This window comes from Passer domesticus, chromosome 12, assembly GCF_036417665.1.
Source record: "Passer domesticus isolate bPasDom1 chromosome 12, bPasDom1.hap1, whole genome shotgun sequence".
NCBI lineage: Eukaryota > Metazoa > Chordata > Aves > Passeriformes > Passeridae > Passer > Passer domesticus.
The window spans coordinates 19,094,203-19,112,331 of NC_087485.1; the positions used below are offsets into that span (position 1 = coordinate 19,094,203).

At 46.8% G+C, this 18,129-nt stretch overlaps 1 protein-coding gene and 1 long non-coding RNA gene across 3 annotated transcripts; one reads left to right on the forward strand and one right to left on the reverse strand.

Annotated features, from left to right (window-relative positions):
* Positions 1-4,580: 4,580 nt before the first annotated feature.
* On the reverse strand, positions 4,581-14,599 carry LOC135279513 (fatty acyl-CoA hydrolase precursor, medium chain-like). Its single transcript, XM_064386959.1, has 14 exons — positions 14,397-14,599; positions 13,218-13,410; positions 12,413-12,557; positions 11,831-11,964; positions 11,341-11,494; positions 10,360-10,461; positions 9,424-9,528; positions 9,244-9,297; positions 8,636-8,776; positions 8,465-8,551; positions 7,342-7,489; positions 7,024-7,155; positions 6,633-6,705; positions 4,581-6,213 (listed from the first exon to the last, which is right to left on the reverse strand). Exons 1-14 carry the CDS (start codon positions 14,467-14,469, stop codon positions 6,039-6,041), a joined length of 1,716 nt encoding a protein of 571 aa, XP_064243029.1. The 5' UTR covers positions 14,470-14,599; the 3' UTR covers positions 4,581-6,038.
* On the forward strand, positions 6,208-11,496 carry LOC135279517 (uncharacterized). Of its 2 annotated transcripts, XR_010346747.1 has the most exons (4): positions 6,208-6,894; positions 9,141-9,260; positions 9,928-10,103; positions 11,274-11,496. It is a non-coding gene; the product is annotated as an uncharacterized LOC135279517 (long non-coding RNA). The 2 variants fall into 2 exon arrangements; XR_010346745.1 differs by lacking the exon at positions 11,274-11,496 and having other exon boundaries at positions 9,928-10,366.
* Positions 14,600-18,129: the final 3,530 nt, after the last annotated feature.

Genomic DNA, 18,129 nt, shown 5'->3' on the forward strand with positions numbered 1-18,129 from the left:
CCTGCACTGCAGGTGACCCAAGCAGTGCTGGCTGTGTCTGCAGCCTGTGCTGGGTTTGTGGTGGCTCCTGAGCTGTGCCCCAGTGCCCTGCACGCCCTGCCAGGCTGGGCTGGGGTGCAGCTCCTGAGGCTGAGGGCACGGCAGTGCTCACTGTGCACTGGCAGATGGAGCATGCTGTGAGTCTGAGCTGCTGAGAAAGCAATGAGGACTCTAAACTCACATTAAATGATACGAAATACACTGAAGAAAGATATACGTGTTAAGAGAAAATCCCTGTTAGATGTTGCAAGTGAACATTTTGCTTCTTGTTCTTTGGTTTCTGGTCTCTTACAATTACTAACAGTGTTTTCACCTATCACATTGGACTCAAATCCACCAGATATCTGCTATATTCCATCAAAACCCCTTTCCTCTAATAACTTCTCAAACATTTTTGTGCTTTTTTAAAATCATGATGTTGTCTTTTTCAATTTTGAATCAAGCCTAGTTAATGTTCTACGGTTTTGTAAAGGTCAACAAAAATCAACAGGACCCCACTGCTGAAAAGTCTTCTGTGCAGATTCTGCAGTTGACAGCAGCTTTAGGTGTGACCAAATTCAATGCTGTTCTCAATCCAGGCACAAGAGGCTGAAAGTCCTCACCGTGACCACCTAAGTTAAATATTTGTTGAAGAAAATATGTTCAGTAACCACACTCAACAACTGTTTTTCAGGCAACTTTTACCAAAGCTTCAGGTGTCTTTCCATCAGCCAGCTCTCTAGCCAAAATCCCAAAAAAGTTAAACTCCTGAAAAAGCAACTAAAACGTAAGAAAAGCTTTAGCCCTGTAAAGAAAAAAGCGTGGAGTGTCATGATATAAAGTCATGCCATTTGGCACAGATCTTGTTTCAGGGACTGACCATGCATTGCACCACCTGGAGCCCATGGCCACTGCTCAGTCACTCAGAGACAGCAGAGCTGCAACCACCTTTGAGTAACTCCAGGTTTGGCAGCACTGGGTGCACTGCTCTGCTCTTGCTGCACAGCACCCCAATGGTTCCTAAAGGAGCTTCCAGACAACACCATTCAGCTTTAGTCAGAGTCCCATTTAGATTCTCAGTCAGCATCCAGGAAACCACACAATTCCTTCTGTTTCACCGTGAAACGCAGACCTGTTCTCACCTTTCTGACATCATCTGTTCCAAATCAACACACTCTCTCTGCTGATACTCCTTCAGTAGCTTGTCTGCATGATCTGTATCAAGGAAACCCATGTAGTCTTCCTCATCCACAACATTAATGTAGAAAGGCTGGAACACAGGAGCTGAAGCAGCCATTGCTGTTGCGGTGTGATGTCAGGGCTTGCCTCAGTTCCCTGGGTTTCTCCCTGAAATTACCTTTCCCGGTTGGGCTGTCAATCACCTCTCCTTTTCCCCACCCTTGACCCCTACTGGGCACTGTCTATCAGCCCAGAAATTCCAAGGAGAACGTCGAGCAATTGGCAGGTTTAAAGGATGCTCTCCACCCTCTGGGGGGCCATTGGCCCACCCAGGTGTCCCTCTCACCTGAGACCCCCTCCCCCTGTGCCTGGTTGGTGGTCCCTGGGTCCCCTCCCCTGCCCCTCTCCCCAGGTAAAAGAGCAAGCAGAGCACGAGGTGGGGGTTCTGTTGGAGAGTTCTGGTGGGAGAGTTCAGGGGATTGTTGCAAGATTCAGAGGCCGTGCCGCCAAAATAAAAACTCTGGATTAAAAACTCTCCATCAGGACCCGCTCCTTTCTTCACCTCACCTTAAGGGTTTCTCCAGCTCAGGGGAGGCCTGAGGAGTGACCCTGTCAACAACAAGCTCCAGCCTGCAAGCTGTCCAGCCTCCAGACTTGTCTCCACGTGCCCAGCTTGACCGTAGGTACTGAATAGCGGCTCTGGGGAGAAAACTCCTCAGGTGCCGCTACTTGGTCAGCGGCCGAGGCCAGGCAGACCAAGGCAGTCCCATCTGTAATATTGGCAAACACCAATACATTGTCATCACCGTGTCCTCCCTGGCTGCAGGATGTGTGTCCTGGGCTCCTGGGCCATCCGTGTCCTCCCTGGCTGCAGGATGTGTGTCCTGGGCTCCTGGGCGTTGGCAGGCTCAGACAGCTGGAGCTGTATTGCACTGGAATCCACATGTTCCATGGGGTCAGTGGTGGGAGACAGGGATGGCACACACCCACTCCCACGCCAAGGCTCCATGTGACAAACTGTGTGCTCTATTGTTCATAGCCTTCATATACAGGGAGTTCAAAACTCCTGTTATAGACAGCTCATGGGTCAGATCCTCACACAGCCCAGCTCCTGAGCAGTGAGATGCCTGAAGCCCAAGATGGAATGTGATAAGTGAAGGTCCCTGTCTATCAACCCAGGGGCTCCAATGCCACAGAGCTGCTGGAGCTGGCATGCACACTCCACCTTGCTGCTCACAGCTTCCTTTAGGCCAAGCAGCTCAAGGGAGGCACGTGCAGCTCTGTTCACCTCCCGCAGGGCTGAGATCATTGGAACATGTCCAGCCCCAAACCTTAACAAGGCAATTCTGCTGACCAGGAATTTGTGTTTCTAACACCTGGACATCACTAAGAGCTAGTTGGACTCTCTGTTTCACAGATTAAATCTCCCTCCTTGTTGATCAGGTTTGCAAGTTATAAAGATCAAACAGCAAAGAACATCCTATCTTAATAAAAATATGCATATTTCACACTTAGCACCAAGATGATCTGAGAAGCAGGACTGGCTCAGAACAAACATAGCTGACTACCTTGGAAAGGCAATTATAGTAATTATGGAAAATAAAAAAACTTCAAAAAAGATTAAGGCTTTTATTGACAGAATATGAAAAACAGAACAGCAGCAGTTCTTGCTGAATAGTATCAGTAAATATACTGCTAACAATTTCTTCAACTATATTTGTAGCTGGGAATCTGGACCAAGTGGCCATGAATACTCAAGCTATGAAATAAAATGAGGTTTGGAACATAATGGAAGTATCTGCTGTTTAAATGTAGCCCATTCACTGTGGCCATGGTGTTATTCCTTTCTCAGCTGTTTGACAGTGTACCAGTCTTAATATTTGGGCTTCAAAATGCAGAGATGGACAGAGCACTTCCTCTCACACAGTCAGAAAGGATTTGTTATCATGTGTGCCTAATAAGAGACCTCCCTTCCACCCAGGAGTTCTACTCATGGCTTTGCATTGCCAAAGACACAGGATTTCTTCTGTCTTGTCAGGATAATGGTTTGTGTGAACGTACAGGGACAGACACATTGATTCAACAAACACACCACTAATGGACATAAAGGCTGGGTCAGACCAAAACAAGAGAAGGGATAAGATATGTGTGACAGAACTAGCAGTATGGTTGCTGCAATTAGCTGTTACTAATTGCCACAAGTGGTGTTCTTCAGGAGGTATGGAAAATGCACCAAAGGGGGTGGCCAGGTAGTGCAGAGGACACTGCTTGAGATCCACAGGTGTACAAAAGCAAGTGCTCCCAGAGGTGAGGAGGAAGAAGAAGACTCCTCCAAAGGGTCAACACCTGCAGCAGGAGCTTGGGCTGTCCCTGTGAGAGCCCCCTGGGTGCTGTGGGATGTGGGAGCTGGGCACCAGCTGAAGGGGTGCTTGGAGTAGGGCTGTTGGTTTGTGGTCATGAGGAGAGCTCTCCTGGCTTCCTGGCTTCCCCCATTGTTCCTTGGTATCCTGCTTGCCGTGTAACTTGGCAAAAAAGGCACTTCCCTCCCTGTGCCCTGACCCCAGACCCAGCTGTGGGAGGCTGGGGGTCACACTCTGCATGTCAGCAGATCTGCTCTGGTGGTGCTGGGCCAACAACGTGCAGAAGCACCTCCAGCCTTTGCTTCCCCCTTTGCATCTGCCAGGAAGGGTGGAAGGACACACAGTCACAGCCCAGAAGAGTTTGTGAAAGAGCCTTAAGCCTCAGGTCCCGCACAGAAACCTGAAAGATTCATACCTGAAACCATTTAAGTGGAAGGAAGTATCTGGGCACGTTTCTGACTCCTCATGTGTGACTTGACCTCGCAATTGGACTCCGTCAATTAAGTGAAATAAAAGGTAGTTCCAAAAAATCAAAGCAACATTTCTTTATAACAATAACAAAGCAATAAAACAGGTAGAGATTTTCTGTCCTCTTTTGTGAGAGGTCAAGCCCACCTAACAGGTGTAGTGTCAGGGATGCTCCTCTCTGCTGCCTACAAGCTATTTCCAGTTAAAGAAAGCAGAAAGAGTCTCTAGGAAGGACAACTGACCATACTCTTCTGCAAGAAGAAGGGCAGAAGCATATAAAATAGTCTCACACTTAGGGTATATTCTGTATTGATAATTTCCTATCGATTTCAGTTCATTTGCCCATTCCCACCTCAGTATTTGCCGTGCTGCTGTCCTAAATTTCTCTCTACTCCCCCAGACAGGGGAGGAGACCGCACCGGCTGAGCTGTGGCACAGCAGCTGACAGCGGGGGGGGCACTTCCCAGATGCGCCAGGGGCATCCGGGAACCGCCTCGGCAGGAGGCAGCGGCGACCAGCAGGTAGACGAAGTAGAAATGAAGAAAAGAGGGACTCTTCTCGGGGACACAGTCCAGAGGCTTTATTTGTCTCCGAGGAAGTCAGCCGGGAAGAGACACAGAGGAAGGCGGGAACACAGCATATACAGGGGGTGGAACACTTGAGGGAGGATAACACAGTAACCAATCAGGGAAAACCTAGGAGGGGACAAACTTGTAACAGATACTTGTTGGACGAATAGGGGTGGAAGAGAGGAGGGACCCTTGTTCCTGACCCAATCACCTACTGGCAAAGGAAGAATTTTCTGGAAGGAAAGGAGAGGCCAGTGAGTGATGGACAGGAGCTCGGGGAGGGATTGACAAGGGGTAACCGGGGTAACAGGGGAGGAGACAAAAGATTGACATAACTCTTATGCTGGGGAGGGGCAGACCAGGGAAGAAGGGGCATTCCAGGCTGAACCATTACAAACAGTGGGGGTGATGGATCAAACCAACTTCAAACAAAAAGAGCACCACAACATCTCCCCCTTTTTTTGTTTAAAAATTAAAATGGGAATTATTTTTAAACTGGGGAATCATCCTCCTGATCACTCTGAAACCACTGGGTTATACCAGTGGTCTGCCTCTCGCTCTCTCCCCTATCTGGGAGTTCATCTGAGGTGGGGGCAGTGTCAGGGGATGCTTGGACATGATTGATATGGGGAGCTGTGGAGCACCTCCAGCCTTTGCTTCCCCCTTTGCATCTGCCAGGAAGGGTGGAAGGACACACAGTCACAGCCCAGAAGAGTTTGTGAAAGAGCCTTAAGCCTCAGGTCCCGCACAGAAACCTGAAAGATTCATACCTGAAACCATTTAAGTGGAAGGAAGTATCTGGGCACGTTTCTGACTCCTCATGTGTGACTTGACCTAGCAATTGGACTCCATCAATTAAGTGAAATAAAAGGTAGTTCCAAAAAATCAAAGCAACATTTCTTTATAACAATAACAAAGCAATAAAACAGGTAGAGATTTTCTGTCCTCTTTTGTGAGAGGTCAAGCCCACCTCACAGGTGTAGTGTCAGGGATGCTCCTCTCTGCTGCCTACAAGCTATTTCCAGTTAAAGAAAGCAGAAAGAGTCTCTAGGAGGGACAACTGACCATACTCTTCTGCAAGAAGAAGGGCATAAGCATATAAAATAGTCTCACACTTAGGGTATATTCTGTATTGATCATTTCCTATCAATTTCAGTTCATTTGCCCATTCCCACCTCAGTATTCATTTTTGATATGCACTGAGTAGGAACCATGGTCTGTCTGGACCTGGAAAGATTGTGGGGGTTTTCTGCTAGCTTCATTAAATAGTGATTTTCAGTCTGGCAAACATTCCAAATGCCCCTTGTTTCTCTCCCTCCAGTGTGATTAGCACAGCAGATTACACAACAGTGAGTTAGAAGGTGATTATTACTCTCTATGCTGACAAACTAATTTTCTTTGATTTTCCTTTGGGTTTTAAAGCAAACTGTACCCTTCATGGGTCTTATAAATCTGTGTGTTTTCTCCTTCCAGTCTGACTTTGTTTCATGAGCTGTGCCCAAAACTCCATTCTGTGTTCTTTCAGTTTCTCTGCTGCCTTTTGCTCCAGGTCTATTCCCAGGTATTTTTCCTCCAGGTCATACTGAGGCCAATGGACCAAGCCCTCTCCGTTGGGATTTCTGGAAATAATAGGAGGAAAAGTTAGCTCTCCACTTGCCAATCCATTGCTCTCTGGCTGCTCAGGTTCAGAGCATTTCAGAAAGCCAGCAGGTGAGCCCAGATGATGTGATTCTGCTACCTGAATAAATTGGCAGTAGTTTTGGAAAAGGCTCATCAGTGGAACAGCAAAAGTGTAAAAGTTGCCATTAACTTTAGATCTAAAACTCCTTTGCAGATGGAGTAACTGCTCTTAGATTTTTTTCTTCCTCATGTCTGCAGGTTCTTTTAAAAGACCATTAGCAGAAGAAATTGCTTCAATATTTACCTTAAATTGTGCCAAATTTCTAGGAACCACCATATAAGTACTGCTTGAGGCAGGCAAGTATGTTGTGGGCAGCACAGACTGAACTTGAGCTGTAATCAGCATAGTGATTCTCACCCATTTTTAGCAAAGTTGGTCCAGTATCTCATAACAGTTCTGCTGAGTTCATTTTCTTCTTTTGTAGCACCTCCTGCAAAGGGAGAGATGAAAGGGCCACATTAGAAAATAAAAAATGAGTATGATCTATATCCATTGCAACACTTCTCCTGGTTGCCCTGAGCTCTTGGAGGTGTTTCCAGGACAGAATGATGTAATGGAAAGGATCTGCTACTGAGGACAGAGGATGTTTATGCTCATAGTAATGCTTATGATATATAAGGTAGGCTTATTGTATGTATAAGGTTTTTAATGCTTATAAGAGAGAAATTCCATTCTAAGGGCCTGTAGTAATTGATATGAGTAATAATAAAGTTCTAAAAGGAATATGGAGTAACTATGGGTACATCACCAGCTAAGAATGGCTTTCCAAAGACAAAGGCAATCTCAGCTCCATGATCTGCTTTGACAAACTCTGGTACCAAACCTTCCGCTGAACTCGGTCGATGTTGGAACTCATAAAAGTAGACTGGGTTGCCAGCATCTAGAGGATACAGAAAAGTGCTGGTTTGAGAGCTGAAAATACTGCTTCAAAGATGATAAACTTTCATGAAAAACCTTTTTACTTAAATGAAACCACTACCAGTTCTCTGGATAGTGAGAAGTGCTGCACACTGTCCCCGGCACCCCCAGATTGAATTCTACAGCTGCTCTGAAGCTGCTGGGTTACCTCTGTGGTGTCTGGCCACCTCCACAGCTGAGATGACAAAGTAGACATCTCCCATTGCATCCAGGAGGCCATCTCGGACCTGGGCAGGGCTTTCTGCATCCCCCATGTACTCCTTGTACACTCTGTCAACAACTTCAGACGTGAGGCCCTGCAACAGCAATGAAAGCCATTATAGTGATGATGAATATCAGAGGGAGTAACAGCAGTGGGTGAGTGTGGCCTCTGCACATCCCTGGCTAATCCCCAAACAACAGCTTTCAGAGAAAACCCCCAGCTGTGTCAGAGTGTGCCTGGGAGCTCAGATTGGAGTTACACAGCTATGCATACAGGTGATCTCAGGAAGAGAGGGATGCAAGGTCAAAGGATCAACCACCTTCAGATAAACAGGAGTCAGTGATGCTGATTGTTCTCTCTTCTGTGGACACACCTTCATAACAGCACAGAAATCCTGCTGGATTTCATAAAATCCATTGATTGTTGTAGATGACCATAATTTCAGCCGTGCAGAACAAGCCTGGGCTCTGCATTTCCAAGGTCATGGTGGATGTTTGTGTCATTGAAGGTCCTGGCAAGTACTGGCCCTGCTTCTAGGGTCCTTAATTCTTACCTCTTAATCTGTACTTTTCTATGCAGGAGTTTCAGGAGAGCACAAAGGCATCACAAAGCCAAGAGATTTGTAAATTACAGGGAAGCAAAACCTCGAGAATCTGAATGAGGGTGTCAGTGCACCCCACATCTCTCGGGCTTTCCCTTCCAGTGCCCAGCTACTGCTCCAGGAGGTTGTGTCCCCTGGGTCTTCCCCCAGACCTGCTGGTATTCTGCATGTCTTGCATAAGCTGGGGGTATCTGAAATGTCCCAGGAGACCTTGTTTAGGTACCTGCATCACTCCTGGATTCCCACAGAACTCCTTTTGAAGAAGAGGGGCATTTAGGCTGGAAATGCAGAGAGTGTTTCCAGTCACTAGAGGTAACAGGAATGCAGCACCTCTGTGCCCGTTCCTGCCCCACTTGAGGGAGCTGTGCAGCACAATGGCATTTTCCTGAGAAATGTGTTCCTCCAGGGGTAAAAACAGCCCGACCAGCAAAGCAGCAGCACTGGGTTATTCTGAAACGGGTCTCTTACCTTGATGAATACTGCTAAGTTGCTCTGTAAAATCTGACGTGCAACATCTTTATCCAGACCATCCACAAAAGGAGGATATTTCATTGCCTGTGTGATACAGAGATTAATACTTACTAACACAGCCTCTATTTACAAAATAATGTATAAATTACAGCATTATAATTCTCTTACCATAGGAATTACCCATCCAAATTCACAGTTATTTACTCCTATGATGTATGGGACCTCATTGATTGATTTTTCAGATAGTAATTCCATGGGACTCTTTGGAAAAAAGGCACCATCTACACATGCACTGATGAAAAAGTAATCCTGAACAAAAAGGGAAAAAAGGAAGCTTCATTAAAACATTCTATTTGCTTCTAAAAGATGTTCAGATTTTAACTGCAGTTCCAACGTGAAGCCAAATGAAAATACAAAACGTAATGGTGTCCAAGCCATCTTAAATTTTTTTTTTCTTACTGATTTTCAGCACTAGGCTGAAAACTGTGAAGATATTTCTAATATTTGTGAAGTAGAATTCATTATGTTGAATGTACATATTTTCTTAGTTCAATATGGCTATGGATGTGTGGAACAGTGGTGCAAAAAACAATTTCTGTATTGAAGTTTCAAAGGCACATAAGCATTGTGATAAGAACTTTTAAGTAGGACATAATGTATTATTTGATTTCAGGTCCTCCAGAATCATCTGTGCCATTTTCTTTTCCTTGCCCTGGTAGAGCATGACAGCAAAGCACAGGTATCTCCAAGTGCATGCAGAATGGAAGGGCAGGAACCTGTTTGCACTTGTCAGGTGAGCTCTCATTGCAGATCAGCAGTGCTGTCATGTCCTGAAAAATCAAGAAAGATTTTACATGCACTTCAGGTTCTCCTGCTATTACATCCCACAAAGAGTATTCTCTGGGATGAAAAGGTCTGAGATGTCATTTAAATGCAAGAACTATCATTTCACCTACCATTTTCAGTGTTATCTGTAGCAGTTCTTCTTCTGTTTTTCCTCTCAGGCATTCAACCATTGCAGCTGAACTGGATTTTTCACAGCCAGAGACAGCAGCAATTTTCTGCAAGCAGTGAGAACAAACAGTTTTGGCCACATTTCCTCTGTCTGGCTCTGCGAGACACTGAGTCCAGCAGGAGCAGCCAAAGCTCCTGCACAAAGGTTCCTGGAGCCTGGCTTGTCCCAGCTCCAGAGGCAGGGCACTGGAAGCCCTCACAATCCTTCACACCACGGGCTGGGCAGAAGGGAAAACCTCTGCCTGCAAGATGTTTTGATACAGAAATATTCTAAGACAATTCTGGTAAATAACATACTGGGCTGAGAAGGCTGGGTGACATACAGGAGTTAGAGAATAAACAACCATCTGCAGGGTAACAGAGAGCACATTCTACCAGTCTTGGGGACATCTTTTGGGCTGGAGCAAGAGCTGTCATTAGAGAGAGCTGTCTCTCTTATGTCCCAGCTTCCAGGTTCTGGAAATTGCTCCTTGCAGTTGAAGAGAAAAGAAAGGGGTGGAAGCCTGTAGTTCTCAAATTAAAAAAACTGAAAAAAGACCTGTTTATTTGCACACTACCAGCATCAAACAGGAGGGGAAGAGAAGAGTATTCAGAGTCTGGTGCCGTTTTCCAGCCAACAAGTGTAAGTTGAGGTTTTTTGAAGACACTACATGTTACCATATTCCTTTCCATTTCATTCTGCACTCTTTGTGGATATTTGGGTGTTTGAAAAGCAACACATGATTAAACATGTACTATTTGCACACAGAATTACTGTGTTTAATGATGGTCTGTTTTGTTTCCCAAGAAGGAAACCATGTTTCAATATTTTGGATTGAACAGTTTAAGATATGCAGAACTGTCAGGCAAAAGGAATTAAAATTACCACCAATACCCACTTGTGCATCCTCCTTAGGCTGGTCAGTGAACAAGCCCAGGGCTGCAGTGCCACTCTCTGAAATGGCCTTGTGGAACAAGCCCTTGGCCAGGGGAGATAAGACCTGTGAAAAAGCAAGGAGAAGCATGACAAGCACTGTGTTCTCCCCAGGGGTTTTGGGTTTCAGGATCAGCAGTGGCCATTTGGAGCATTTTGAAAGCCCACGTGGTAAGAGTGTCCTTGTGCAGGCTCTGGCCAAAGTCCAGCTGAGCAAAGTGCTTGGGCAGCACTGGCAGGGATGGGGAGTTCAGGGCCTTTGCCCTCCCCCTGCACTTTGCTTCCAGCGCCTGCCAGCACCACACTGCAGGGCAGGCACAGATGGGATGTGCCCGAGGCACTCTGGCTCTGCTGCAGGAGGGCAGCAAAGAGCTTTTGGCCAGAGGAAACAGGGATGTGTGTGCCAAGTGCAATGGAGCCTGGCTGGGCGGTGTGACCTGTGCCAAAGGGGGAGGGACTGGAGAAGGAGAGTGTCACAGCCAATGTGCTCCGTGTTGGAGTAAAGATTTTACACAGTCACAGGGTCACAAACTGCAGGGCTGCCTCAGCTACCAGGACTATTCACCTCAATCAATTGGCACAAGTGGTTGTCAAAGCAAACAGGAAATGAGCAAGAGTCCACAACTCCTGCTAAAGGACTTTTCTTATGAGATTGGACTTTGAGCGTTTTCCTTTTTTTTTTTTTTAACCCACAACAACCAGAGTTTAATACAGCAGTTGAGTAATAACATTCTGTTACTTAACTACAATGTTTGAGTATGAAAATGACACATTTTTATCATCCAAAATCTGGGTTATTTTGCATTGTTATTGTGTCAAACACCCAGGTGATGTGTCACTGTAACACCATCCCTTTTCTCTCGCTGGCTTCCCATGCAGATACTGAAAATGGATGGAGGGGTTATTTCCACTAAGTAATTACAGTTCAATATTACTGTGAACTTACAAGAGCAGAAACACTGATTCCTCCTGCAGATTCTCCAAAGATGGTGACAGATGCTGGATCTCCTCCAAAATGCAGGATATTTTCCTGAATCCACCGAAGAGCTGCCACTTGGTCTAAATATCCCCAGTTACCTCGGGCATGCTCATCACCAGTGCTGCAGGGAGAGAACAGAGGTGTTCAAATGCTCAATGCAAGCAGAGAGGCAGAGGAAGATACAATCTGTGCTCTAAGAAATCATCTGCCATTCTCTACACAGCAGTTCCCTACACGACTGACAAATGGATGGCTCTGGAAGCCCTGAGATTGGAGCAGCAGCCCCACAAGAACAGATCTGGAGGCTGCCTTGGGACTGCAAATTGTCCCCAGTGCTTGTAGGTGCAGTTCAGAAATGTTTCTTTGCATAAGCAAGTCTTCTGCACGTCTCTTTACAAAGGCTTTGCACACATCCTTTTGGAAATCACTTTGGACACACTGAGATCAACCAACTTACCTAAAATACCCAGCAATACCCAGTCTGTACTGAATTGCTACAACCACCACGTTGTCCAAGGCTGCTAATGCTGAGCCATCATATGATGAACCTGCTCCAACAACTAATGCACCTCCATGAATCCATACCAAGACCTGAAAAGAGAAAAAGAGAATCAGCCCAGCACAGGTAAGAGCCCCCGGTGATAAAAACTAAAGATAATCAAGCATCTAATATTTTGTGCTGATTTTCCTTCACATTAGATTTCACTAATTGTAAAAATTGTTAAAATCTAAGGCCTGCAGGGCTGCACAATGGCACTGAGTTTGTTAAATGCCTGCACTGTGTCAGTGCCCTGTGACTTTGGACAGATCATTTAGATTAATTCAAGCACTGCCAATACATACAATTCAAACATGCCAGTACATTTTTACTTGTAAAATAGGATTTTGTGTCTCCTTTCAATTTCAGCTAATATTTGCTGGGACAAAGCATGTAAGTTGAGCATCACTACAAAAGTGCCCCTGCCTTTCTGCTCATGGCAGAGGTTGAAGGTTTGCTGTTAGATAATTTTGCTCAAGGTGTTATAAGGGTTTTGCTTACAGGCAGCTTCTCCTGTTTTCCTGCAGAAACAGGTGTGTACACATTTAGGTACAAGCAATCCTCAGACACTTGCAGAGGAACTTTCTCTTTTCTGTTGGTAACCATATTTGAAATTAACTGTCCTTGTACTTGGTCCTGTAGACACCTGAATGAATGAAAAAGAAAGAAGCAAGAGAGAAATCACTAAAACCTGAAAGCTGTGAAGAGAAGCCTTTTTGGTACTTCCACAACAATTTGCCAAGCAGGAACTGATCTCCAGCTCCGTTCTAGATTGGTATGTGAAATACATATGAAAATAGAAATGAATCATTTTACATCCCCAACAGCTTTTTACATTGCAAAGGTAGATTTCAGCCCTGAGACACTAAACAGGGGCAGTAGGACAATGGGAGTGAGACATTTACAAGGTAGGTCAGATTTGTTGTGCATTTCTTATGTGCCCTTTTAAGCACTTGATTCAGCATTTTGCCCTCGTGTTGCATTCCAACATTTCCTCAGCTGCTCTCTGTCTCTGCTCCAAAGGTTTCTAGTGATTGGTGAGTGATGGGCAAGTGCTCCTGAGCCAGAGCATTGTCTGTCAGTGCTGCTCCATCTCAGTTCATCACTGCTGCCTGGGAAGCAGCAGCTTTTGGGAAAGAGAGCAGCTCACAGAGTGTCTTTAGAAATGCATGCACTGGAACAGCTGCAGGTGCAATGAGGGGGCACCAAGGCATTTGCCTTCATGGATGGCCCAGTGTGCACAGCAGTGTCATGGAAGTGCAGAGCTGGACATGGGGAAAGGTTCCGGGTTTGATCATTGCCTTACATTGGTGGGTAGGAAGTGGCATCTCTGACACCTTGCCATGGCTCCGGGGGCTGGGGCTCAGAAAACCTCAGTGATCCAAGGGGAGGCTTAGCAAAAGGCAGTGCCAAAAAGACATTCACAGTCCTCTCTGCTGTGTCCACTCTGAACTGGTACCCTCGCACTCTCCCGTATTTGGTCTCCGCTTCTGGTTGTTCTGTGGGACAGCAGCAGAATCACAGAATCACATCATTGCTCTGCTTGTAAGTAATTGCTAGATATGCTCCTTAAATATGCACCTTTTGCTCACTTAAACATGCAGTTTTTTTACGTAAAACTTCAACAATCTCTCATCAGATTTAACAGTACACTCTTCTGATTGGGCTTTTTATTTTATTCTTTTATTTTACTAATTTGATTACTAGAGTTTCCTTATTTAAATTTTAGATTTCCTTACTTATTCTAACACACTTTTATTGTGCCTTTAATAAATCGTTACAGCTGACATTACTTCAGTCTGCATTTTGATTGGTCTGTATGGCCATCTCCTTCAGGTATATAATATGTGTTGTCTTACCACACACACATTAGTGGTTGCGTAGAGATCCTAATCTTTTTTTTGCCCTGGGTTGTTAGATAAAAACCCAATAGATAGCTTGCATTAGGAAACGACAATCAACAGAGAAAATATATGCCAGACCCTTGAGAGTATGTACAGCCAAAAGAAAAAGCATCTAACACACCTAAAAATAGTCTGGCACAAGCAAATACTGTTAACATTTAGGCGTGACTCATTTTAGGATTTCAGTGAAAATTCAGCAATCAAATTACAGATATTTTACTGTGGCTTCTTGGCATCAGCAGGCAAGATTTTAGGACAGGGATACGATTTTGCTATTTGCAAAGCAGGTTAGACATATGACTGAAAGGAGATCCAGAACTGAAACGAAATTTTGCTACTGCTGCTTAATTTGTGTGCCCATCTCTTCCCAAGGTTTGTGCCCATCCCTGCCTAGGGTTTGAGCCCAGGTCAGCCCAGGGTTTGAGCCCGGCTCAGCCCAAGGTTTGAGCCCATCCCTGCCCAGGGTTTGAGCCCGGCTCAGCCCAAGGTTTGAGCCCATCCCTGCCCAGGCTTTGAGCCCCGCAGGCCGCTGCAGCTGCCCTGTCCCCTCCGGGCGCCGAGGGCAGCAGCCCCGGTGTTACCTGCGGCCAGCAGCGCCGTGCCCCCGAGGAAGAGGATCGAGGCCAGCAGCGCCGTGTCCCTCGCAGCTGCCATGGTGCCGCTGGCACCGGGCCCGCGGGCCGGGCCTTTATGGGCTCGGCCCGGGCCCTTACGCAAGGCAGCCGCGGCTGAGGCGAGGGAGCGCTCGGGCTGCGAGCCAGGACGGGGCTGCCGGGCTCGGGCCGGGCTCGGGGAGCCCTCCTGCCCCACGGGGTCCCGCTGCCTCCCCGCTGCTCCTTCCCAGCGGCATTGCCAGCCTGCCGGGCACAGCGGGCTCCGGTGCTTTGGGAACAGCCCGGCCCTGCCGGCAGCGGTGTCCGGCTGCGGCCCCGGGGCAGCCTCTGCTCAGCCCCGGCACAGAGCTGCGAGGCACCGCGGCTCTGCTGGCTGCATCTGCTGCGTGTCTGTGAGCGTCTGCGCTGGGGACACGATCGAGCCGAGACCAAACCTACCGCCCGGCAAAGTCTGCTTTTGCTGAAGTAAACTTGAGCCATTTTTATGCTCAGAAAAGCATCTTTAGGACAAAAGCACCAATACTGGAAAAATCCCAGCTTTTCCTGCAGGGTGCAGGAGACACCTGTCACTCAGTTCGGTGTGTTCAGGGATGTTTGGAATAGTGTTGCAATGCAGTGACAAGAAGAAAGAGGTGAATGACAGCTTTTGTCAAGTGGGAGCAATATGAAAGGGTGGTAACTCCATATCTTACACATGTGCAAAATCCAGAGGATTGATTTCAATACATTTCACATCTATCATTGAAGGATGACATGAAAAGGAGAGAACAGATTAGCTGAGTAGAGATTTTCTGCTCACATTACCTGGGAGGTTGTGTTGGTTTTGTGCAGGTATTAGGCTCTGCCTTCTTCTTTATTTTTCTTCTCCTGACTCAGGAAGAGTCTTGCCCCAGCTCTTGCCCCAGACAGGCAGTTTTGCAATTTCAGGTCATGTGAATTCTCAGTTGTCAGAAGCAGCATTTCAAAGAATCAGCTGATACGATGACAGAGTGGTTTGGGTTGGAAGAAACCACCCAGCTCTACTCATGCCACCTCTGCCATGGGCAGGGACACCTTCGTGTCCAAGCTGGCCTTGGGCCCTGCCAGGGATGGGGCAGCCACAGCTGCTCTGGGCAGCTCGTGCCAGAGCCTCAGCACCCTCAGAGAGGGGAATTTCTTCTGTCCCTCTGATTTAAACCTGCCTTAGTTGGTTTGAAGCCCTTCCCCCTTGTCCTGTTGCTACCTGCCCTTGGCAAATGCCCCTCTCCATTTTTCTTGTAGGCTGCCTTGGGCTACTGCAAGGGGCTCTGAGGTCTCCCCAGAGCCTTCTCCTGTCCAGGCTGAACAGCCCAGCTCTCTCAGCCTGTCTGCACAGGAGAGTGCTCCATTCCTCCACATCCATTCCTGCTCACACCTCTCTTGACAGCTCAGTGGCTTACAAGACCCACAGTGCTTAAATGAGCTTAGCACATCTCTTGTGCTCCTGAGTCAATGCTGAGTGCTGTGGCTGGGCTTGTGCACTTTACTCCAAATGCTCCCTGTGCACTTTACTCCAGATCTTCCCCCACGTGTGTGCACAGGTGTGATTTACAGCCCCTGGAGATAAACGCCAGCCAGCTTTAACCCGGCTGCTCCCAGAGCAAACTGGTGGCAGGCCCTGCACTGCAGGTGACCCAAGCAGTGCTGGCTGTGTCTGCAGCCTGTGCTGGGTTTGTGGTGGCTCCTGAGCTGTGCCCCAGTGCCCTGCACGCCCTGCCAGGCTGGGCTGGGGTGCAGCTCCTGAGGCTGAGGGCACGGCAGTGCTCACTGTGCACTGGCAGATGGAGCATGCTGTGAGTCTGAGCTGCTGAGAAAGCAATGAGGACTCTAAACTCACATTAAATGATACGAAATACACTGAAGAAAGATATACGTGTTAAGAGAAAATCCCTGTTAGATGTTGCAAGTGAACATTTTGCTTCTTGTTCTTTGGTTTCTGGTCTCTTACAATTACTAACAGTGTTTTCACCTATCACATTGGACTCAAATCCACCAGATATCTGCTATATTCCATCAAAACCCCTTTCCTCTAATAACTTCTCAAACATTTTTGTGCTTTTTTAAAATCATGATGTTGTCTTTTTCAATTTTGAATCAATCCTATTTAACGTTCTACTATTTTGTAAAGGTCAACAAAAATCAACAGGACCCCACTGCTGAAAAGTCTTCTGTGCAGATTCTGCAGTTGACAGCAGCTTTAGGTGTGACCAAATTCAATGCTGTTCTCAATCCAGGCACAAGAGGCTGAAAGTCCTCACCGTGACCACCTAAGTTAAATATTTGTTGAAGAAAATATGTTCAGTAACCACACTCAACACTGTTTTTCAGGCAACTTTTACCAAAGCTTCAGGTGTCTTTCCATCAGCCAGCTCTCTAGCCAAAATCCCAAAAAAGTTAAACTCCTGAAAAAGCAACTAAAACGTAAGAAAAGCTTTAGCCCTGTAAAGAAAAAAGTGTGGAGTGTCATGATATAAAGTCATGCCATTTGGCACAGATCTTGTTTCAGGGACTGACCATGCATTGCACCACCTGGAGCCCATGGCCACTGCTCAGTCACTCAGAGACAGCAGAGCTGCAACCACCTTTGAGTAACTCCAGGTTTGGCAGCACTGGGTGCACTGCTCTGCTCTTGCTGCACAGCACCCCAATGGTTCCTAAAGGAGCTTCCAGAAAACACCATTCAGCTTTAGTCAGAGTCCCATTTAGATTCTCAGTCAGCATCCAGGAAACCACACAATTCCTTCTGTTTCACCGTGAAACGCAGACCTGTTCTCACCTCTCTGACATCATCTGTTCCAAATCAACACACTCTCTCTGCTGATACTCCTTCAGTAGCTTGTCTGCATGATCTGTATCAAGGAAACCCATGTAGTCTTCCTCATCCACAACATTAATGTAGAAGGGCTGGAACACAGGAGCTGAAGCAGCCATTGCCATCACCACGTCCTCCCTGGCTGCTGGATGTGTGTCCTGGGCTCCTGGGCTTGGGCAGCCTCAGACAGCTGGAGCTGTATTGCACTGGAATCCACATGTTCCATGGGGTCAGTGGTGGGAGACAGGGATGGCACACACCCACTCCCACGCCAAGGCTCCATGTGACAAACTGTGTGCTCTATTGTTCATAGCCTTCATATACAGGGAGTTCAAAACTCCCGTGTGTAGACAGCTCATGGGTCTGATCCTCACACAGCCCAGCTCCTGAGCAGTGAGATGCCTGAAGCCCAAGATGGAATGTGATAAGTGAAGGTCCCTGTCTATCAACCCAGGGGCTCCAATGCCACAGAGCTGCTGGAGCTGGCATGCACACTCCACCTTGCTGCTCACAGCTTCCTTTAGGCCAAGCAGCTCAAGGGAGGCACGTGCAGCTCTGTTCACCTCCCGCAGGGCTGAGATCATTGGAACATGTCCAGCCCCAAACCTTAACAAGGCAATTCTGCTGACCAGGAATTTGTGTTTCTAACACCTGGACATCACTAAGAGCTAGTTGGACTCTCTGTTTCACAGATTAAATCTCCCTCCTTGTTGATCAGGTTTGCAAGTTATAAAGATCAAACAGCAAAGAACATCCTATCTTAATAAAAATATGCATATTTCACACTTAGCACCAAGATGATCTGAGAAGCAGGACTGGCTCAGAACAAACATAGCTGACTACCTTGGAAAGGCAATTATAGTAATTATG